This window comes from Poecile atricapillus, chromosome 1 (genome assembly GCF_030490865.1).
Source record: "Poecile atricapillus isolate bPoeAtr1 chromosome 1, bPoeAtr1.hap1, whole genome shotgun sequence".
In the NCBI taxonomy this organism is placed as follows: domain Eukaryota; kingdom Metazoa; phylum Chordata; class Aves; order Passeriformes; family Paridae; genus Poecile; species Poecile atricapillus.
Window position 1 is genome coordinate 30225780 of NC_081249.1, and position 23899 is coordinate 30249678.

A 23899-nucleotide genomic window follows, 5' to 3' on the forward strand; every position below is an offset into this window, starting at 1 on the left:
GATAGCCATCATGTCATTAGGCAGTTAATTAAAATGATATTTTGCATTGTATGTTGGCAGTTCCCTGATCCTGGAGCTGTAGGCTTAAATGATAATATATACACAAGGGTCAGGTCTGTTGCAGACATTTGCAAATCTCAGAGGGGTGCTAGGAAATCTGATCCCTGCACGGCTGTTCTGGCAGAGATGTTTTAATCCAGATGGTTAACCATGTTATACCAGTACAGGGAAAAAAAAAAGAAAAAGGCTAACCTCATCCCTTGTGTAGAGCCACTTGAAATTTTCCATTCAGAAGGCTCATGGGCAAAACAGAAACTCAAGTTTCAGTCAAGCAAAATAGGTTTTAGGCGAGGGAGAGCAAAGGATGTGCTGAGAGGTGGGTTTAAAGAAAAGATTCTGAGGAATGAGGCTGTGGTTAGACAAAACATTTGGCATGAGCAGATGAAAAAGGTGGGTAAAAGGTGGAATAAAATGCTGTGCAGAACATCAGCACAGCAAGAGGAATAGGAATAAGGAGTGGAAATAAGAGTTTGGTAATGCTTGGGTCAAATCACGGAACAACTTTAAACTATGAAATAGAAATAAAGAAGGCACTCAAAAAGTTGAGTTTGCTTGACCAACTGAAAGGGCCAAAATGGTCTTTTGGTATTTGAAAAGAAACCCTGAAGGGAGGCAGGAGAGATTGCAGGATCCCCTGTGGGATATAGCTGCTGCCTAGGCTCAGAGCAGTCCCAGTAGTGTGGATGCTACTATGAAAGGCATCTTGCTCACTGCTTACTTCACAAAAGGCAGCCCAACAGCTTGACCATATGCTTGGTATCTTTTAGGTTGCTTAGAAATAAAAATTCATCTCAGTATTTGCTTTGTGCAGCCATTTTGGTACAAAATTACTGTATTTCTAATATTCTTAAACATTTATATAATTTGTTTTCTTTACCTAAAGGGCTTTTAAGTGTATCTAATTTTATGATCTTTTTAAATTTAAATTTAACCTTAATTAGTGATATTTAAGAAGTTCCATTACAAGACCTTCCTGTCAGGGAAGTTAAAGGTTGGAAGTTTCCCGACAGCTGGCATTCTGCATGGAAAACAGAGCAGAGGGAAGTGGAAAATCCTCACCTAATTTTATCATTTTTTCTTGTTGTGAGGCAACATGATGCATCACTAATGTACACACAAAACAAATCTTGAGATAATGGGTCTTTTATTTAAGATTTATTTTGTTATTATATTCATGTCTGATTTGTTTGTTTCTTTCATGGAGCTGTTTCTCTTCTTTTTATCACAAGCAGGGCACTAGGAGAAGCAACTATTACTGCCTTTACTTTTTTACCTATCATGTCTAATTACTGACCAGTAAGATCTGGAGTGGCCAGATTTTCCCTTGATTGCCCTGTATAGTGCCCATCTGGCTATGACTTTTCTGTCATCATGTCACACAGAGACAATTCAGTTTCAAGCAGAAAGAGCCAAAGCAAATTGGTAATGAGTGAAATGTTATTTCTGGAGTTAGTGTCAACACATTACATTTAAGGAACCAGCAAACCCCTCTAATCTTTAGAGAAAAAAGCTTTAAAGATTTGGAAAGCTGTATTAGTTAAATATTTCTGTTTGCTTTATTTCTTCCACAAACTGTAGAAATGTGCTCTTGTAGAATCTTTACGTATTGCTGAACCAAACTCTATTTTAGGTACTTTATTTATTATAGAAGGCTTTGTATTCCTCTCAAAGGGTGTGCATGTGTTTGTGTGTGGGGTGTGTGTGCATGTGTGCATTGAGGGAGGGAGAGAGGAAAATCAGGGAGTTTTGGGAACAGGGCATAAATCAAAGGCTTCCAGTGGCCACTTACAGACCATTGTGTCAGAATAAGCCACAGTCTAGCAGCTCAGGATGAAGTTTTGCTGGTTTTTCTGCTTTGACTTTTGATGCAGCATTTGCTGGCATGCTGGAGAGCATTGAAGATAAAGCTAAAAGCACTAAAACTAATTCTCTAAAACAGTGAGATTTTGTTTTTCTCTAACTATGCTGCTATGAATGAGACCTTTTTGACCTGTTTGCTACTAAGAATTCTGAGGTTGAAAGTTCAGTTTCTCATAATGAATTCATGAAATAGTGCATTTTATTATTTTTTTCTCCCCTTCCTTTCAGTTTTATTTTTTTAGGATTAGTTTCAATATACTTTTTTTTTTTGCTTTTCTAGGTGCCACTGCAGAAGAAATAAACCAGCACTGGGAATGGCTGGAACAAAACTTGCTCCATACTTTGTCTGTGTTTGACAATAAAGAAGATATTGTTAGTTTTGTCAAAGGGAAAGTGAAGGTAAGGAAACTGTCTCACTTTCACCCTCCCCTGCCCAATTATATATGGTTTATTAGAAGAACGTCATGAAGTTGTTGTCACTCATCCTTGGTTTTGACCATATAAATATTACTTGTTCTTCTATGTGGCTCTTGCACCTGATGTGGCCAGCACATGAAGCTGCTTATTTGCCACAGGGTTGAAGAAATGAGCATCTGTTTGGAAGGTTAAAGAATTTTAAAATTAAAGGAATTTTGTGACCATAAATCAGATTAAAATTAACAATGGCTTGTGGGTAGTGACTCGAAAAGCCTGGTGTCCTGAGCTCTGCTTTTAGTGAAGTACATACTCTAAGAGGAGCTTGGTGATGGCTGATGGTATTGTGGGTTCACTGGTGGCTTGCTGTTACAAGCTTTTCCTTGCTAGGAGTTTTAGTGGGATGCTCTTCCCCCCATAGCCTCTTTTCCAGTTTGGAAATTTTGTAGGAACATAATGCTTTTGGTGAATTTCAACCTTGCTGCTGTGAGCTTTGTGGGCTCTGAATCTGGGGAAGAGGACAAAACCAAAATCATCACTGTACAAATCCTATTTTTTATCTTGCTTTCTTTAAAAAAAGACATATTGTCTTAGGGACACTGAAATACCAAATACAATTATTCTCTCTTGATAACACAGTGACAGCCTGTTGCCTAGCACAATACATATTTAAAATGCTTCAGGTTTCATTAGTTAATGTTAAATCCAGGCTTTGGACCCTTGCACCTGCTGTAAACTTTTAATGTATTAGGACGGCTTGGTAATTGCAAACTCTACCAGGTGCTGTAACATATGGCTTATTTGTCAGCATGGTGCAATGCATACTTAACTTCTTTGTTGTAATACCACTATTAAAAATCTGAAATCTTCACTATATTTATGTAGATGCTCTTGAAACTGTATTTGTAACAGTTCCAAGCATGTCTCCAAGTTACTGACACATCTGACTACTTTGTTTCTTCATAAGTAAATAGGACTGGTCAGTATCCACAACTGTTACACTACTTTTACTCTGTATATACAAAATAAGAGCAGTCATAAGCCATAGGCAAGCTGCAGAGATATGGTTCTGCCAGACTCATTGAAACAACTATATAAGGAAAAGAAGGCCCCAAAAGTCTTGCTTTGGGAGCTTTCAAAATGAATGAGAGATGGAAGCTCCAGAGAAATTTCTCCATTTGTGAAAATTGCAAATTGACTGGAGTTTCTTTGTAAGAAAGTGTTGCATTATTAAAATTTGAATGGGTAGCTTGTAGCAACTTGCCTGAGTGTGAGCACCATGGCTTTATCCTGACATATGGTCTTGTTCCGGACTCAGGCACTGATTGCAGAGGAAACGAGCAGCAAGCTGGCTGAGCAGGAGGAAGACCCCGAGAAGTTCCGAGAAGCCCTGGTGAAATTTGAATCCAGATTTAATTTTCCTGAAGCAGAGAAGTTGATCACCTATTATTCCTGTTGCTGTTGGAAAGGAAAAGTTCCTCGGCAAGGCTGGCTTTATTTGAGTATCAATCATCTCTGTTTTTATTCCTTCTTCCTGGGCAAAGAATGTAAGTGTAAATGCATATGAAATCTTATGCAGGGGAGAGATATAAATGTAACTACATTTAAAAGCAAGAATACCCAGAGTTCTTATGAAAAGCCTAGTTCACCTCTGAAGTTCAGTTTCTGAGTTTTTACTTGTTTAGATGAAAAATCCAGTTTAATTTAGTTTTCACTTCAGCCTTTGTGTTTTAATATGAATCTAGGAATAAAAATGACACTGCAAGAGCACACAAGACATAGTTGTTACCTGGGTTTTCTTTTTGGCGTGGTGAAACAACCTTAAGATGTAGCAGACCTCCTACAAGTTCTAAAATAGAGACTTTAAGTGCTGAAAACAATGAGTAAGGATGGGTCCCTCCCATAGGCAGGGAAGCAGTCACCACATGGCTGCAGGGTGGTAGGGGAAGGGCTGGTGGGGCCAGGGAAGCCTGAGTCAAGCTGCCTGCCTGAAGATAGCCCAGGAAGCATAAAATGAATGTGCCCAGGTGAAAATTGAGAGCTTTTAAGGAAAAACAACACTGAGTTAGGGATTTGTTTGTGTTTCTGAGTATCAGTGCAGTAAGGTCACAATAAGCGTGTCCTGGGGCTTTTTGGACTTTTCAGCAAGTTCTAAATATTTGGTTGTGGTGTTCCTCTACACAGAAAAAACTGTGTGAATGAAAAGCCTATCAGAATAGATATTAGAAGGTAAGAATGAAAGTAACAGACATAAGATGGTAAAAATTAATGCAGCCATTTAAACTCTATAGCATTTCTCTGTTTAATAAAATTGTGCATGAACCTCTAGCCTTTTAAGGCCTGTTTAACCTGCTGGAACTTTACTGCTGTAAATATAGAAGTGTTCGTCACTTATATCAATTAGGAAAGCTTTGCCATATTCCATCTGGATTTAATATTGAGATATAACTGCAGGTTTAAAAGTGAAGCGCATCTTAAGAAAAACAGTAACTTGTAGTTTCTAAGACTGAAAACATACAAAGACATGCTTAGAGCTGGACGTCCTTTCTTCCCTTATATTATTTCAAGCCAATTATTTTGTGATATCAGAAAAAGGTGAAAGGGTTATATTTGAAATGCAGCTGAGTTTATTATTCCCTATCAAAATAAAAGTTGAGTTTTGCTGGGAAGAGTAGAATGAAATTTCTTGATATATACTAGATATGCGAGTTCTTGTTTAGTATTCTCCTTGTTCTCTGGTTGGTATTAAATAATATCCTTTGTCAATATTTTCTTCTTATTATCATTGCAGGTTTTCTCTCATTAAATCTGAGATAACCTCTCTGCCAAAGCAGACAATGCAAAAATGATACTTATTAATGATAGATAATGATGGAAGGAGGAGGGAGAGCGAAAAACCCTTTATATGGTTCCAAAAATTTTGTTTATGCAATATCATAGATTGTTCAATGATAATGGAAATACTATATCATGCTGTATTGTTTAAGATGAAATTTTTTCTCATATCTTTAATAATATTCATTATGAAAATCAACAAAAAAACCCAAACCCAGTGACCAATTACATATTTGCAACTTTTTATTTTGACCGTGGAAAGTACACTGTTGCTTCACCAATGTAGTCAGTTGCACTGGCTTTGTGTTCCCATACATTTGCATGGAAATGTGAGAAACCCCCCTGAATTTTCTTTTGGTTAAACAAACTTCCCTAGCTCAGTGGGAAGCAGCATATATGCTGAAATTATTCCCACTTCCTTGATTGTGATAAAGCAGATTACTTCTGTTTCTAAGCTAGTGTTTTGTCATGTTTATGAAATATTTTTGTTACAGGGAATAATCCAGATTTAATACAGTTCTGGTTGTTACTATTTGAGAAGCTGATGCTGATTGCATGCAGAACAAGTGATTCATTGCCTTTGTTTTTTTCAGGTAGCAATCACAAATGAAATCTGGTTAAATGTGGTATTGAAAGTATTGCTAAAAATCACATTTATTGAGTTCTTCAATACTACACAAAGAAAAAAAAAAAATATGAATTGCAATAAAATTAGTTCTCAATTGTGTTTTACCTTTATAAAAATCCCCCCAAATCATAGACTGAAATCTCTTTACAGGCAAAGTGTAAAGTCTTCTACTTCTGGCAAGGTTTTCCCCTTCTTGTTTCATTTTTTGTTGAAGTGACCTGGAATGCAATTTTAGAACCTGTTTACAACTTCTCATAAAATTAATTTACAGCTTATGTGAATATAAACTCCATGGAAATTTTTTTACCAGGACAAGTCCCCTTTTATCTAAGCCTCTAAGTATTTGTAGGATTTCAGAGGTTTAGATCGTCAGATAACTTGGAAGGGTGTGCCAAGGTTTCTTCACCTTTTTTTATTAAATTTGTGTTTTTCTGAAACTTTGAACACTTTGTACCTTTTATCAGTGGCTTGGGTCCTGTACAGGCTGTTGTGCTTTTTCTGTAACCACCCCTGTAGAGCCTGTGTGGATCTGACCTGCCTGAACAGCAGTGCTGTTGCTACGGCATTATTTAATCTTTCCTCCCTTGGCTGGGCTGGTACAGTTGATTTTATGACCGTTTGCAACAGTCTGTGCATGTTGATGCAGCTGTGCTTTATTTAAGTAAGAAAAAATGTAATCTGCAAATAATCTTGACAGCTGTGGTTCATGTAGCACAGAAAACTTGCTGAGGGTAGCTCCTTAGGTAATTAATGATTGTGGATAAGTGTCATATATATATGACAATGTTTGTTATTACTGCCTTTTTATTGCTTTATTGGCATCAGGAGACCAGCTAGGGATGTTAGGGGGTGTAGTCTTGATGTTATTGGCAAAGAGAAGTCTGAGAAGCTTCCAACAGTTGTTAAGAAGAAATTGAATCTATTTTAAAGTCTTTTCCAGCCTAATTTCTACCCAGAGATTCATGTGAGAGGCAAGTAACATCCTGCAGTAGTTACCTAAAGTAAGATGATTCTGTTTGCCACTTGTATTTATATGGTTCAACAGCTTTAATATAGAGAACAGTCTTGTACACTTCTTGTTCTCTATAAACAAATCTGACTATGGTGAATGTTTAGGGCAACATGTGCCTGTGCATCTTTCAGTAAAAAGTAACCAAAATGGGAAGATTCTAATGCCTAGGCAGCTTTTTTAATGTCTTGTTTATAGTAGTAGTTGCACTTTATAGCAGTCTCCAAAAAAGCTTTCTTTTGAATGGGAGTTAGCTTTACTTTAAAAGCTAAAGTAGATATGCATGTACTTGGTTTTCCACCTGCCTGTAGTTTTGTTTCTAGGAGATTACAAAGCCTTTCCCTCTTACCTTTGTATTCTGGAGATGAACTGTTTCTTCTGGTGGTGAGGAAGCAGGCTGCAGAAATGACTTGTAAAGGAGTTAGGAGCACAGCATATGGCAGATGTTCTGCAAAAGAACCACACCCCAGTCTAGCATTTCTTGTGAAGATAGTTAAAACTTTGAGGGAGAGATTCTGAAAAAGGCATGTCTTCTGGAGTGGGTGGGATTGAATGCAGAGTCATAACAGACATTTCAGCATGTGCGTGGTCTTGCCCATAAAAATTTTTCTCTCTCCTCTTTGGTTTGCATTTCATTCTGAATTTGATTGTTTCCCAAATCTGAAAGATGTAAGCAAAGTTTCCAACCCACTTTTGCTCTTCTCTTGGATTGCAGTGAAACTTATCATTCCTTGGGTAGAGGTCCAGAAGCTGGAAAGAACCTCCAATGTCTTCATGACTGACACAGTCCGTGTCACTACAGGAAATAAAGAGCGTGACTTCTCCACATTCCTCAATATTGCTGAGGCTTTCAGAATCATGGAGCAACTGGCAGATGTGACACTCCGAAGGCTACTGGATAATGAAATCTTTGAACTGGATCCAGGCCTGCAGGATCCTACTCAGATTACCAAGAGGTAAAAAGCTAATCTGTTGTATGAGCAGAGGTTCAATAGTGGGCTTCATAGTTTGGTGTTAACTGCGTGAGATTTCAAAGCTTTGTTTGACTGGATGCAAAAGAGACTTCATAATGTGTTATGGTGTATCCAAAAGGTGTATTTTAATTTGTATGCAAGATACATTTTTCAGCTTTGTATTCTTCCCTTAAACAACGCAAAGTTTCAAAAGTACTGTTCCCATAGAAGGGAAGATTGCAGCAAGGATTTCCATCATCCTTGAAGAGCAGCATTATTTTGCTTAAAATTTTGGTAATGTGTAGGCTTTCCTAGTGCCTTCAGTTCTCTAGAATTACTGCTTTTGATCACACCTGAAACATGGAATTCCCACTACTTTGATTTCCATAGCCAATTTAGCAAGCAGTTATAGGACTTAAAAAATACACAGTTGTGGTATTGCTATTGTCAGCTCTACCCCTTGCATCCCTGAAATGCATCTCTGCATTCCTCTCCCACTACAGAAATGCATTTGGCTCTCAGGGGAGGATTGATGGCTATTTCTCTGCTGGTAGCACAACACACAACTCTGTGTTTTATTTGCTGCTTTGAGAAAGGGGGAGGGAAGCTACCCTGAGGAATTTTAGGTGGGCAGGATGGAATAGCCCAAACTGGAATTTGCCTGGGGCATCAAGGTTAAGGTGCTGATTTAAAATACTTCTTTTCTGAATGGGATGTGAGTGGAGTGGTAATCTCCTCTTGAATCATGCCCTTTCCTGCTCTTCCTTCCTCTCCCTTTGCCAGGTGTATGAAGGGAGTTACTCAGGTTTTGCTTCCTGACTAAAACATAAGGAGTGCATGGTATCATTTTGCAATAAAAGAGAGACCAGTAGCCATTTTATTGTTTCTGAGGGACATTTTTACAGTGGTGGTGGGCCTGTATCTCAGCTAAACACTCCTGCAAAGTTTCATAATGGAGTTTAAAAGAATAAAATGGACTTCCTCTGCAATTTCATGTCTACACATGGTAAGGAAAATCACTGATGCCAGGATTTTGTCTGTGATGTTATTGAAGAATTCACTTGAGTGGTGAGCAACCATAAACATCTTTGCAGGCTTTTTTTTTTTTAATAGCCAGGGTTCCTTGGAATACAAGAGCTACCACTGTTTTTACACTGTGTATGTAGCATGTTTTTTTTTTACATTGTAGGCTTTTGGGTCAAGAAATGTAGGGATATGTACTTTAGCTAATGTAGAATATGGCTGTGATAGGTTGTATCTCAGCCCCTTTCCATGCTTTACCATTTTTTCCTCCTCTTGCTTTTGGGCTGAAAAGTTAGATGCAAGAAGAGAAATCCAGAGGAGATGTAACAAAAAGCTAGGGGGAAATATTTTTCAGCATCTACACATTTTTGTCATTGTCACTTCTCAAAATAGTCTTTGAATCAGGGGTACTAACTGAATGGAAACAAAGTAAAATTACAGTTGTAAAGAAAAGTATAAGCTTAGTAATATGCTATAAAAGGGGCTGTCAGGGAATCAACTTGTCAGCACCTTGTGGCATTTTTGAAAAGAAGTGTGTCTATTAGCAGTCAAGCAAGAGAAACCATCCCACACACTTATCAAACAGGTTCTCTCTCTCCTTCCCTCCAACTAAAGATGAAAAAAGAAAGTCAAAGGAACAGAGGAAGAAGGAAGGACAAAAACATATTTACTGCAGATTTCCTGGTCAAGATGTTCTCTAACCTGTGCTGTGACTTGGGATGGCAGAAAGGGAAAAATGGAAGATACCAAAATCCCATTTCCTCTGCATGAATTAGGTAGTGGATGGATAAGTTGCTGTTTCTGGTGCCCTTTGTCCCACTTCAGCAACCACTTTGATGTAAGGTGATTAAGCAAGACTGTGGTTTGAATAGTGGATAAACTGGTTTTTAGTGTTAACATGTTTTGGGGGGGGTTGTTGTACTCTTTTTGGTGTATGAAGTTTTGGTTGCTGCTTTTTTTCTTGAAGACATTGTAGTACTATGAGAACAATTACATTCCTCTCAACACATTCCCTCTAATAATTGTCGTTGTTAATTCTTATACGTGATTTGGAAGCAAATAATAATCTGTGAAAATGAAAGCAGACACACACATCATTGGAACTCTTCCAGCTCTGACAAATTAATGAAGTTGCTGTAGATGGCTTTTGTATGTTAGGCTTTCTTTTGTGAAAGGCTTGTTTCAATGTCTTTATTTAAAAAAAAAAAACATTTTCAGTGCTATCATGATCTGTATATTCTACAGTCTGAAAACCATAAGCCTTTGCCATTCCTGAGGCTCTTGCTGAGCAGTGGAGGGATGGGACTCAGAGAGGCCATGGGATTAGGCCCACAGCCTGTGACACAAATTATTTCATGGCCAGAGTCAAATAAGTTGGTATGCAATTTTTTGCACTGTTTAATGAAATAATAAGGCACAGAACAATGGATTACAAAGGGATTAGTGGCAATTGAGGTGACTGCTGTAAAAAGCAAAGTAGATGTGATGTGTTTGGTACCTACAAATGCCATTTCTTGCAGACATTTATATGTGCCATACAATTTTACTGGAACACATATGGTAACTATTTTTTAATTTTAAAAAAGAAGGCTGCAATAGTCTCTGGTATAGGTTTCTTTTACTTCTAATTTCCGTCTCTTTCAGGATGCAAAGATACCCACTGCATTTTTCAAATGTAGTGAGAAATTCTCCAGAGCAGAACCCACAATTTAAAAGCTTTAGTGCTGGTGTCTGTAAGGTTTCAACAGTGTGATATGATTTCCCAGGCTCAAACCACATCAGTTTCTTTTCTTCATGTTTAACTGTGAATTACCAATGAGAATGACTTTGCTTCCTATGAAGGCAAAGGTTGTTAACACTGATCTAAGCTCAGTGGAAACTTTGAAGTATCCTGAGTCGTTTCATTTTTTTGTCACTTCAATCTCCATAACCGTCAGAGAGGGAATCTGAGAGTGCTTTAAACCTTGAGCAACAAGGACAATGTGACTAGAAAGAACCTCCTTTTATTGCATCTCTGTAGCAAAAGGTAGGGTTTGGGTTATCTCTTTGTGATTGCCTAATGTGTTTTTAAGGATTTGCAGTAATGGGCATATCAGGATCCATACCATTACTTCACTGTTCTGTCACTTAGAAGTCTGAGGTCTTACTTGAATCTTCCACACTTTGGGAGTCTGTGGTTTCTTGTTCTACCCAGTAATACTGAAGAGATCAGAAGAGCTCATTTTCTTTAGAGCAGTCATTTGTGTATTTGGAGGTTGATGTGCATCTTCTTTCTCTTTTTTTTCTTTAATCTGCACTGCCCTATTTCCACCAGGGTTTTCTTATCAGTGTGGATTTTGGCCATTCTGGTCACTCTTTGGGCATTCATTACTGATGCCATGTGGGGCCAGGCACATGGTGGTGGGACATAGGATTGCCCCAGAAACCTTGCCAGTTCTGGGACTGCCATGCTGCATCTTGGTGGCCAGGCACTTCTGCAGCCCAGCCAGTGTTCCTCTTCCTCTTGTGAGCACAATGCTGTTGGCTTTTATTCAGCTTGTGATCCTGTGTAACCCCAAGGGATGGCTCCTGGTGGAGTTCATCTCCATGCTGCATTTGTGAAGCTTATGATGCACAGCTGAAAATATTGTAATTTCTTTTTCCCACAACATCCCTTAAATTTATGAATATTAATCTGAACCTGATCCTGTTGTTATGTTCATTAGCTTCTACCAGCCTTGCATTGAGTACAGGTTTAGTAAGAGGCTCTTGATCCATTGTACAGGTTGCTGATGAAGTCATTGAACAGAAGCAAATCTAGGACAGATTCCCAAGGGGGTCCTCTTGATACAAGCTTCTAATTTATTAGAAAGTCCTGAAGGGCTGTGTTTTGAGGTACTCTTTTGCAACTGTCTTGGTACAACAGTTTGTCACTTCTAGTTTTATTAGTTCCATGAGAGGATATATCAAGACTTTTATAAATTTTGGCTAAAACATTCATTGCAGCTCCTTCATCTACAAGTCTAGTCTTCCTGCTGTGTGAGGGAATAATGTTCAGTTTACATGTGTCCTGACAAGTCCATGTTGGCTCTTCTCAGATAACATCTCCTGGCTTGCTTATAAGAAGCCTTTCTTCCCATATGAATATATCAGTTCTTCTAATAAACAAGAAATATATTGTTGGATGTGTTACTTCCAAAGTATCTGACTTTCTGAAGTCTCAATAGAAAGAAGAATCTAGTAATCTTTTCTCTTAAAACAAGAGGTCAACAACTCTGTTTAGATTTTAGATAGGCAACAAGTGACTCAGCAGAGCTAAAATCTTGCCAAGTTGGCTTCTGCTGGTTACAAACCACAGAAAACCATTTGACAGTGAGGACAGTATTTTGAGCACCATGATGCTTTTAGGCATTTTATTCATCTTGTGTGTGTTATTTCCTTTAATTTAAAACTCTTGGAAGGTAACGTGGGGGTCACGCACAAGGCGTTATTGCAGTTCAGGCTTGTCATTCGCTTTGAAGTGCTGGAGTTGGAGGCAGTCCATGATCCCATAACATACAAGTTCGGAGCTGCACTCAGAAGGAATTGCTGAATTTTTTTAAAAGCAGGGTACAAGGCAGTTGCATCTTGCTGCCTTTTATTTTTCTGATGCTTGTGTAAATACTCAATAAGCATTATTTTTACACAATGATAGCTTTCCTTTTTTTAGTGAAGTACCACTCAATATGCTGCATTTGCTTAAAAACCAAACTGACTTGGAAATTGTTAAGCAAGAGTAGAAATTTTCAAACAGGTAGGGGTGCAAATCCCAAGAAATATTACATTTTTGTTTAGTGTTGGAGGACTTGTAAAACTCTAAATGGAAGCTGTAGGACTTGGTGACGTGGGCCATCTTTGTTGTATCATATTTTAAAAATTGCCTGTCTTGTTTTAGGAGCTAAATTTGTTTGTGGGTTGTTTTTTTTTTTTGAGTTGTAGGGTTGGGGATTTTTTTAACCAACTCTAATTTTGTTTGGCTGTGTTTATGAAGGGAAGCCTTTAAACCCTAGAATTTACTTGTTAGCAGGAAATATATTTGTGGTGTTCAACTTTGGAATAAAACCTTTTGTTTGAGCCCACAGTGGTAGGTGCTGACAGCATCTTATCCCTCTGCTACCATTTTTCATTCTGGGGTCCTTCCTCTAAACAGGCTTCAGCACTTGTTTCTGGGGCAGCCCTGGCTGTGTTCTCTGTGTGTCCCTGTGTGAGCCTTTTGTGAGTCATGGGGGGACAGGCAGTTCCAGGGATGTTGGGGTTGGCAGCCTTCCATGGGTACAGGGTGAGTGGCAGTGGATACAGTGCTGGTGAACTTAGTTTCAGATGTGATTAATGTCATTCTTCTTCAGCTTAAAATCCTGTGGGTTGTTGTCTGAAAGGCCCTGCATGTGGAGTCCACAGCCCCAAGAAATGCAGCAAAATCCTGAAAACTTAGAAGCTTCAGATTTTGGAGCATAGGAAATAGTGAGTTCTGAAATAACAGCCATGTGCCTCAATAGAGCTCCCACTCTTCTGTATAAAGCCTCTTTTCACATAGAGGTCGTGAAATCTTCACAACTGAGTAGATGCAGGGAGGCTCTTACCTTTCAGCACAATAGCAGGAGAGCACAGCTCTACCAGACCTGACTGCAGATGCTATCAGCAGCATTCATCTGTTCTGTGCAGAAATGGAAAATATTTTAGTGGTGAGTTAACTAGGAGGCATATCCTGATCCAGCTTTGTCACAATAGCAGATCGCTGCAGGCACTTATCAGAGTTGCTCTCGCTGTGGAATTTTAGTTCAGGAGCAACCTTTTTGTCTTTCTTCACAAAGAGGATTTCTCTTTGTTCTCTGTGAAAAAACAGGAGACTATTTGTCTGCTTTCTTTGGATAATATTATTAAGGAAGATAATGTTTGAGAAGGAAACAGAAGCTGAATGCTTGTTGAGTGCATTCTGTCTTTTCTGGTGCTTGCAGATACAGATCCTCTCTTCTCAGGTCTCAGTTCTGAATTGTTTTCCTCCCTGTTTCATATGGCTGTGTCTTTTTCTATGGTTTAAATTAAAAAAACCTGAAACCCAAATAAACAATTGATTTTCTTAATGAAGCAGTGGCTTTATTTGTCTCAGCTTATATTTTAACAGCAGGGCTGGGGTGCTGGGGTAGAGGGAAGGTGTCTGCAGAAGAGCAGCGTGAAGGAAGGAGTGGAGAGGGGATTTACAGCACCAAGGTACCACTCCCTGTTACACTTCGGCCCACGCTTTAAATTCTTTCAGTGGCACAAAATCAAGTTGTTTTTTTTTTCTTTTCTCTAAGGTGAATCATGCTAGGAAAAAATTACTTGTAACAAAATTATAGAATTTAAGCCCTAATGTTTCTGGAGCTGCTGTTGGTGAGCTAATAGCCATGGCCTGTTTATAATGTAATTGCATAGTTCTCTAAATTACTGCAGGCTTCTTCATTGAGAAAGAGAAGAAAAATAAGTCCCCAAAGCCAAGTCTGTATAACCATGGCTCAGTAATGAAAGTTTCATTTATTTAAACTTTTCTCTCCACATAAATGTGGATGGGTGGCTGGAAGGAGGCCAAGTTCAAACTGAGTGTTGCTGGTGCTGTTAATCTCAACTGAATCTGTAAGTGACCTGAAACTGTTTTGCATTTTGAAGCTGTTCTGAGGGCTCTCTGAGGCTGATACCTCTGCAAGTTAAGGATCCCATCATGTAAATTCCACCATCATTAACACTTCTATTACTGACCTCTTTGGAAGTAGTCATTGAGAAAATGCATTACTTTTGGGTGCAGGTGCAAGTCCCTGAGGTGATGTTGGTAATGCTACTGTGAAAGGAAACAAGAAACATCAAGCTAATCGCCATTGCTCAGTATATGTTCATCAGATGAAAGATTTAGTTATCTCCTGGGCACTGAAATGTTTAACTCTTGGAGTCTGTAAAGTCATACAGCAGCCACAGAAAAGGCATGGTTAAAAAAATAATTAAAAAAGACCCCAAACCAGTGAAATAGCTGATTCAAATTAATGTCCTTTCCCTTCCTAGTTACTATACTAGCTGCTTTTGACGTTATTGTTAAGCAAGCAGTTGATAATGTTTTTCTCTTAACATATTTCAAAATTGCTTATATAGTGCTCTGTTCACATAGGCACTAAAGATTGCTGTGCATGGTGTTTTTATTCTGTATTCCTTACTCTTGGTGAGGCCAACAAGAAAAGTTAACCTTACACTGTATGTCCTGGCTTTCAGGATATTGTGATTCGCTCTTGCTGCTTTTTCTTAAGGGATCTTGAAGCCAGAGCACAGAATGAATTCTTTCGGGCCTTCTTCAGATTGCCCAGGAAGGAGAAGCTGCATGAAGTTGTGGACTGTTCTCTCTGGACGCCGTTCAGTCGCTGTCACACAGCAGGGAGGATGTATACTTCAGACAGTTATATCTGTTTTTCCAGCAAAGAAAATGGTTGTTGCACTGTTATCATCCCACTTAGAGAGGTAGAGTTTTTTGTTTGTTTCATTTTGGGTTCTTATCTGCCTTTTTCTGCCCTAAGCCTTTGCTACCTCTTGACTGTTCTGCACAGCATTGTTTGATGAAAAAGAATAGGATGTTTGTGTGTATCCTGCCTACAGAATTGTTTCACAGCTTATTCTGGAACTCATTAGGGCCTGAGCTCCTAAAAACACAGGTGATTCAAAATGATCCTTGAAGTAAAGTACAGACACTGCAGCAGGAGAGAACACTGCCAAAAGAGTCTACTTGGCCCTAGACTCAGACAGGGCTCCCCTCCCAGCTCCACAAACACGTACATCCAGCTTGATGTTGATGGAGACTGGCTTTGACCCATTCCAGCAATGCAAAAGCATCCTTGCCTGGGATCAGCACAAGTGTTGAGCTCTCCCTCCACAGACAACCTTTAACAAACCTGTGGGTACTTTGGCAAGCTGTAGGGCAGAGAGAAGAAGGGGATGTTATGGATGCAGTGATGGGCTGACAAATTTCCATGGAATTAAGATACAAGTTTAAATGGAGGGAGGGCATAAGGGAAGGTGGTGGGAGTAGAACAGGAGAAGGAAGCTGTCAGCTAACACCTGTCTGATCTGCTGTGAATACAAGGCTGTTCTGATCTCTAATTAAGGCTTTCCTTTCATCCTGGACGAGTAATAGAGTAACATCCAAATCATATTGTAACTGTAGCAACTTACCTTCCACTGTTGCAGAAACAGAAAACAATATGAGAACAGTGTTGTATACTTAAAAAAAATTTAACAAAACAACTGTTTTTCCCCATCTTCAAAGGTGGGAAAGCAAATTTCCTCCTCCACACCCTGAATTTGATCAAGATGATCCTTTTATAAATATTTTTTTTAATCATACACCCCTTTTTTATCTTTTACCTCAGTCTACTGTTTAGAAGTGGGATGCAAAGTAATTTAGGAAAAGAAAAGGCATCTGAGATACTTTTTGGTATCTGCTTTGAGCTTCTAGAAAGACCATGAACTTCAGGAAGTAGGATGTGTTTGATTAAGGAAAGCCAACATGAATAACCACATTTAAAGAGTGCATATGAAATGCTGTGTTTTGGTACACGTAGAATATTTGAATATGTTTTTGTGGATGTGGTGCCTAATGTGTTTTCTGTAATGTCTCTGGAAAAGGTAATCAGTATAGAGAAGATGGAGGACACAAGCCTTCTCCCTAATCCCATCATTGTTAGCATAAGAAGTAAGACAGCCTTTCAGTTCATTGAGCTGAAGGACCGTGATACTTTGGTGGAGAACCTGCTCCAGAGGTTAAAAGAGGTGAACTCCAGCAACCCATTGCACTGCAACAACTTGAAAAATAACAATCAGGTACTGAAATTTTATTTTATTATTAATTCAATGTGTTTATCCATTATTCCACTGTCCTGCCACCTTTGGGAGGCCCCCAAATTGATCTTGAGCCAGTGCTTATCTGATGCCACCTTTAAAGACCTGGCTGGTGGGATAGGGGATACTCACAGCATAGTTGTGATTGACATGCTGGGACATATGCTGAGACATAGCAGGGACTATGGTCTGCAGCTGGGCTGCCCTTCATAGAAACCTCAGCAGTCTGGAGGAACAGGCTGACAGAGACCCCACAATGTTCAACAAAAGCAAATGTGAAACCTGGCAAAATAAGCCCACGTGACAGGAGAGGCTGGGCACTGGTTGGTTGGAGAACAGCTGTGTGGAAAAGTTGGAGGAGTCGTGAACAAGTCGAGCCTGTAAGTCAGCAGTGTGCTCTTAGAATGCAGAGACAACCCCACACCAGGTTGTATTAGCAGGATTGTAAACAGCAGGCCATGGAATGTTACTATTCCCTTTTATTCAGCACTTAGGAGGCTGATCAGGAGTACTGTGTCCAGCTTTGACTCTGCTGCATTACACATGGAAAGCATTGATAACTTGGAGTAAGTCTGGTGATGGGCTGTAAGGTGGTCAGGGGCTGGAGCACATGCTTTCCAAGGAGAGGTGGAGGGAGCAGGGCTTCCTCAGCCTGTCTTCTGCCAAATAATGGGGAGTTGGAAGATAAAGGCAAACTCTTCTTCGATATGCCAGTTGAAAGACAAGCAGCCACAGCCTCAAGATTTAGCAAGGAAAAATCCAAATAGATAAAAAGGGAGATTTCCTCTCATGCTTAGGTGAAACTGGACAGGGCTGCCCAGAGCAGCAGTGCATTCTGCTTTCTTAAAGCTACTCAACTTGACTGGGCACCAGTCCCCAGCAACCAGGGCTGAGGGCTTTGAGCAGGAGGGGTTGAAAACAATAGTCCTCTCCAACCTAAATTGTTCTGTGATTTTGTCTTTCAAATCATAACAATAGAAGAGTGGTAGCTTGTCATCAAGGACACTTAGAATTTGCTAACAGCTTTTGTTTTAAAGTAACAACCCTTTTCCTGGCATGCAAATGAATGACAATTTTTATAAAGTCTTGAGTAAGACCTTTCCTCCTGAAATGTGACAAAGGTTTTGATGCAAAAGGCAAAGAGTAGCACAGCTCTGTGTCTTGAGGGCAGTTGAGGATGTAGTTCTTAGTCTGTACAGTCATTACCACTTTGATTCTGCCTTGCAGAGCAGCCTTGCCTTTCCATCCATCTGCACACTGGGGGATGATGAGCCTGCTTGTCTGGGAACAGAGGCTTCACAAGGGAAAGAGAGAAGTGAGTGTGAAAAGGAGAACAATTACTTGCCCAATGCAGAAGCACTAAGGTCAGACTTTCATCAGTCAGGAGTATCAGGCCTTGATTTTGGAAAGGTATGTAACATTTGGGGGAAGCTGTAGGAGTTTGAGGTTTTGTTTTTAAAAAAGCTGGGGTTACATTCAGACAGATAGGCATTTTTAGTAATTGCACTCTGTATTGGTCAGAGAAGTTAGAAATGTGATAAAAACTTCTATTTGTGTGGATTTTTTTCCTCTCCCTCCTCCCATTTCATTCTGGTGAATATTTTTAATTTTTTATCCTTGTGTGGTGAATTAGATATGTCAAAGTCCCTAGAACAAACTTCCCATTTCCATTGGCAATGGATTACCTTGTGGAATTTCTAATATGTGAAGTGCTTTTGTTTACCAGTTCTCACATGTACATGATCTTTTTTTGAAATGTATCTTCTTGTTCCCAGTCTAGGGAGCAAATCAAAGAGAGCCTGTGGGATGACCATTTTGTAGAGTATGGCAGAACCGTATGCATGTTTCGCACAGAAAAAATCAGAAAACTTGTTGCTATGGGAATTCCTGAATCCTTAAGAGGCAAACTCTGGCTACTTTTCTCAGGTGGGCATGCTTGGAAATGTTGGCTGTAGGCATCATCTGATTCTGGACATGGCAAAACATTTAGGCAAGAAATTTCTCAAGGGCAATTAAATGTCCTTTACATGGAGGCTGTGATACTACTGTAAGGAAGAGACATGATCTGAACTGAACTAATATATGCAAAGAAGTACCCAGGTAGATCTGTAAAAGTTTTATCTCAGGATGATATCATATGATGTACAGAAGAATCAAAATAACATCTTTGTAGTCAATGTAATTTAAAATTAGCATCATGTTTTCATAAAACAATGTTCATCTTCAAGCAGCAATTAGATTGTAGTGTAAATACTGAGTTAGCCCTAGACAAATCAGATTATTGCAAAATAATGACAATCTTAAAGTTGGCAGACCTGCTCCTGCTTCTTGTTGAATGTTGGCAGGGCTTACAGAAACTGGAGATGGAAGAAACAACTAATTTTATCGACAGATACGGCAGAGCCAAAGTGTGCCTACAATATGATCTCAAGTTTAGTCCTTAATCCAATATATGGCATATTCAGACATTTGTAAATGTGGAGCTTTTCCTCCTTGAAGGATGTGAACAGAGCTGACTACATTTCTTCCAGTAATATGTGTGGATGGTGAGACACTTGGAAGGGGTTTCCCAGAGAAGCTGTGGATGCCCCATCCCTGGAAGTGTTCAAGGCCAGGCTGGATGAGGCTTTAAGCAACCTGGTCTTGTGAAAGGTGTCCCTGCCCAGGAATGAGATGATCTTGAACCAATACTTTCAACCCAAATCAATACTTTCTGCTGGAGACATCTTTTGCTCAATCAAGGTGTTTTGAATGATGTTGTGTCGTGTAAGATTTGCTAATACTTAGTTTTCAAGACATGTATTCTGCTAGGACTTTGTATTTCAGGTCTGAATATTCACAGACCTTGGAGAAAACCATCTTGCTTATACCCTTTTGAGCAGTAATTCCCACAGCACTTAGGTTTAGCATCGTCCTTATCCTCTCCCATCTTCCCCTTTCTCCCTTCCTGCTGCCTTCAGATGCTGAGACGGATCTCGCCTCACATCCTGGGTACTACATACATTTGGTGGAGGCATCCATGGGCAAGTGCTGCATGGCAACAGAGGAGATCGAGCGTGACCTGCACCGCTCGCTGCCCGAGCACCCGGCCTTCCAGAGCGAGACGGGGATAGCTGCCCTGAGGAGGGTGCTCACGGCGTACGCGCACAGGAACCCCAAAATAGGATACTGCCAGGTGAGACATTCCCAGCGGAATAATGCTCCCTGCTTTTTCTTGCCCTTCTTCCTACTCTCTGTTGTGTTCATGAGAGTGTTTTTAATGGTGCTTTTGATAAATAATGCCCTATTAGTTGGAAAAGTACATAACTTCACATATTAGATATCATTTTTCCTTGGAGAAAAAGTACATAGGCTCACCAAAAGGCTCATATCCTACCAATGATACTCCTTCAGCTTTCTGCAAACTGCATTTATAATTACAGGAGTGGAAAAAATTGTTTCTCATGCTTCTCTTTGTTCAAAAGTGCATTTCTTGGACAATACTTGGAAGCAGTGCAGGGTGAATTGGCCTGCACAGATGAGATTTATGTAGAGCACTGGGGCAGAGATTTAATGAACCTTTCTGCCACTTTCTTCCAAAACTGATGATAAATGATGAAAGTACTTTGTCTAGCTGGCCAGCTCCCTGAATTCTGATTAACATGAGAATGGTCCTGATACTGGAATAGGGGGCAGTGAAAGCAGCCCCAAAACATCTTGCAGTATCAGTTACCTGCTTTGTATCTTGGCAAATCCAGTACTGTGCTTTTGTCCATTGTTTCCTATTGCTCTTATGAAAAGTAGTATACATAGCCTGGAAAACTTGCTATACCTTTGGGTTGCAATTATGTGTTTACTGTCTATTTTCTCTTTTTCTTGCGTTTTTTTTTTCTTAGTTCTTCACATCCTGTTAGGCTACTTTTCTTTCTGTAAGAATAGCCACAGTTGAGCTTTTGTCAGTAGGATTTGCTGTCATTAACAGATCCCTTTTTCTGCTTTGCTCTTATAAGTCTATGAATATTTTGACCTCCGTGTTGCTGCTGTATGCCAAAGAGGAAGAAGCCTTTTGGCTGCTGGTTGCTGTGTGTGAGCGGATGCTGCCGGATTACTTCAACCACCGAGTGATAGGTGAGCTTGTGTTCTTTGTCTTGCAGGCTGGGAAGGCGCAGCCATATGGCACAGGGGTGGGGAAAATGCTCAGGGTCAGCTGGGGTCCAGACCCCATGGATGAGATGCTCCATCTATTTGTGTGGTATGCAGGGACAGCAGCAGTGGCTGCTCAGATTCCAGCTAGGGTTGGTTTTGGTCTGAAGGGTTTGAACGGCAAGATCTGTAAATATATGCTCAACTTTACAGTTTGTTTTTTTTCTTTCCTGTTGGTCAGGAGATGGTGACACTTTTGCCTTTCACATAAATATAAGAGCTTGTGGGTTTTGGCTGGGAGTGTGCAGTTTTAGAGACTCAAGCTGTTTAAGATGAACCTAGAAAAGATCTGCTTTGTGATCTGAACTGTCTGAATTGCCCGGCTGCTGGAGCAATGCAAGCTTGCATCTACACTAGCCCTTTGTAATGAGGGCTGATACAAGTCCCTCTGCCATGCACTGTATGTGCTGTGTCTCCTGAATAGTGCCGTTATTTTAAAGATTGTTGTGCAGACTGCATAATGCACAGATAGAGAGGGGCCGAGCAGTATTTGTTCTTTGCAGTCACTTCCTTCCCTTACAAGAAATGCTTGATAGCTTTTCCCTTTTTAATGCTAACCTTAGACTGTAGCTTCAGCATCTGCTGTTGAACCCTTGCTGTGGCAAAGGGAAGGACCAGGGTCACGTGTGAGGATGTGAGGATAGGATCAAATCCCTGGCAGTAGTGGTTCTAGCTAGAAATGGTCTGGGTACTCTTGTGCTGCCTTTGGAGCGGAAAGAGATATTTGAGAAGATTTCCAGTCTTTTCCTTGAAGGATGGGGTTGTCTTACCCCCCTCCAGACACTGTGTCGCTGCTCAGTTTCTGTCTTGTCACTGAACTGGCAAGAAGGTAAGTTAAAGCTGAGTTATTCCCAAGTTTAGCCGGATGCTTGGCATGTTTTGTGGTGCTTTGAATGCCATTGGTATTTTCTGCTAGTGGACTGGGCATTGTACGTGTCCCACTTGTCAGAATTTTTCTTCTTGTCTCCAAACATGACTTTAAACTGCTATTTTAATAACTGACTTCCATGTTTGCCTGTCTCCTTCCCTGATTAAAGGAGAAACTCAGCTTTATCAGTACTCAAGCATTTCTAGATATCAACAGTATGCTTTGGATTACTCATTACTTTGATGCTTGGGTTATTGCCCTTAAGTAGCTCTCTCTGCCCAGCCTAATGAGTTGTCTCACCTGGCCAGCCTTGAGTTGTTCTTAATTTGTGCTTTGTATCTTGCCTGTCACTTGACATGGCTACAGCCTACATTGTTTAAGTGCTGAAAGTTTTGGTTGTCCTGTCTCTCTGTTTTCTGGCCTTTAGCGCAAGGAAAGAGTACTTTCCTTGTCTCTCTACTGCCATGGCTCACCACAGTGTGAAGAGCCAGGAGATCAGCTTGGCAGTTGCCCTGCTCTCCCTGGCTAAGTGGCACTGGTGCAGTTTTGCAGCATGGTTACTTCACTGAGCACTTATTTCTGCAGCTCTGCTTTACCCTAGAACGTAACGTGCCCAAATCTGTGCTACTGATCTTCTTCACCCTGCCCCTCCTCTGGTTCCTGTTACTTGAGTTAGTGTTCCTGGCTCTGCATTTCAGTCAACCTTCTTTTTTGATTTGCAACCAGCTCTTGTCTAAACTTTGTATTGTTTCTTCCTGCATAACACTTCCAAGACCCAACTTTTCCTCTTTGTGCACCCTGCCAATACTGTTGTCCAGATTTTGATCTCTATAACTTTGGCGATCTCTGACCTTGCTACCCGTCACTGGCTTTTCCTCTTCAGTGTCAGCCAATAATCTCTACAGTCCAAACAGCTACGAATTAATGACCTTGGTTATAACAGGCATTCTTAGCTTCCTTTTGTCTCAGACCTTTTCTTTATGACTTTTCAACATCTTCTATTTACGTATGTGTATGTTTATTTAGTTAGTTAGAATTTTTGCTTTCAAAACTTAGGTAATTCAGTCCTACTCAACCTTTTTGCTTTCATGTCCCTCTATCAGCCTTGCCAGCTCTGACCCCTTTCAGAAGCTTTTTCATTTTTTCACTGCTTGCAAATGGGAAAAGCCTGCAGGCAGGTCTCCTCCTTCAGGAATTCCCCTCTGTCCTTCTCCTCTCTGCAATGCATAGAGGAAATTATAGGCAGTTAGGTACAAGATAGAAACAAATTGTATATGGGTCAAGAGGGATGGCAAGGGTCAGGAATATCCTATTCTCAATTACCATGACTTTTCCATCTGCTGCATAAACCAGCAGGCATCTTACCTCACTTTACCTGATAGACTGTCATCAACTTGACACTGTAATTCCTGAAACACTGAAAACCTTATTTCATTTCTCTGATTTGCCTTTTCAGTCCTGAGGATGTCATTTATCTTGCATCTAAGATCATATTTTTTCAAATGGATGCCCTGGTATTTTCCTACCTCATTATTATCTCATGCTGTAATACAGATTGATTTGCTCAGATTTCATGTTTTCTAGGAGCCTAATGAAAAAATGGATGGAAAAGTCCATTTTAATAAGTCTGCTTTACTTTCATCTACAGTGGCAACACTTATTATAAGATCTGTGAAAGATCTGGGCAGTGTTACATGTTCCTCTGGTTTTGCCAGTTCTGTTTCTGAGTCTGGAATAATCTATTTATATATGTTTTGCCTATCTGTCTCTGGCTTCCTTCAAATACATCTAAATCCAGCTCTGTTTTTTGGCTCTGTGTTAAGTATGGCTATTAAATTGTTTGCATTAAGCTTATTAAAAAAACCCAAACAAAAATTGCCCTTGGTTGAGTAGCTCCAGTCTGTTTTTCTCCTTTTCTTCAATCTTACAGGAGGCTTTTTCTTCAAAGCATCATGCTTGATGTGTTTCTCAAAAGCTTTTTGGATATCCATGAGCTTTTATTTTTGATTTGTGGTGCTGTAATGTTTGTTCAGTCAACAGCAGAAGCTCTTTGTGGCCTGATGTGAAAGATTCTAAGACCGAGAAATGTCATAGATATTTTTTTCCTGTGATTTGGATGCAAAGCCAAAATATGCTGGCTCTCTGCCACAAATTGTCCAGGTTATATTCTGCTTTTGAGCAACAGAAGTTTTGAGTGC

At 39.9% G+C, this 23899-nt stretch overlaps 1 protein-coding gene across 4 annotated transcripts in view; it reads left to right on the forward strand.

Moving 5' to 3' along the window:
- The window catches only part of TBC1D8 (TBC1 domain family member 8), a 49226-nt gene that overhangs the window by 16538 nt on the left and 8789 nt on the right, over nucleotides 1-23899 (forward strand). For 3 of the 4 annotated variants that reach the window (XM_058829993.1, XM_058829994.1, XM_058829995.1), the window contains exons 3-11: nucleotides 2201-2319; nucleotides 3653-3881; nucleotides 7522-7762; nucleotides 15070-15277; nucleotides 16439-16633; nucleotides 17879-18061; nucleotides 18427-18577; nucleotides 19612-19826; nucleotides 20641-20758. In XM_058829993.1, the coding sequence (XP_058685976.1) occupies nucleotides 2201-2319; nucleotides 3653-3881; nucleotides 7522-7762; nucleotides 15070-15277; nucleotides 16439-16633; nucleotides 17879-18061; nucleotides 18427-18577; nucleotides 19612-19826; nucleotides 20641-20758 (1659 nt within the window). The remainder of the gene's footprint in view (nucleotides 1-2200; nucleotides 2320-3652; nucleotides 3882-7521; nucleotides 7763-15069; nucleotides 15278-16438; nucleotides 16634-17878; nucleotides 18062-18426; nucleotides 18578-19611; nucleotides 19827-20640; nucleotides 20759-23899) is intronic. The other variant, XM_058829996.1, reaches the window with a different exon arrangement.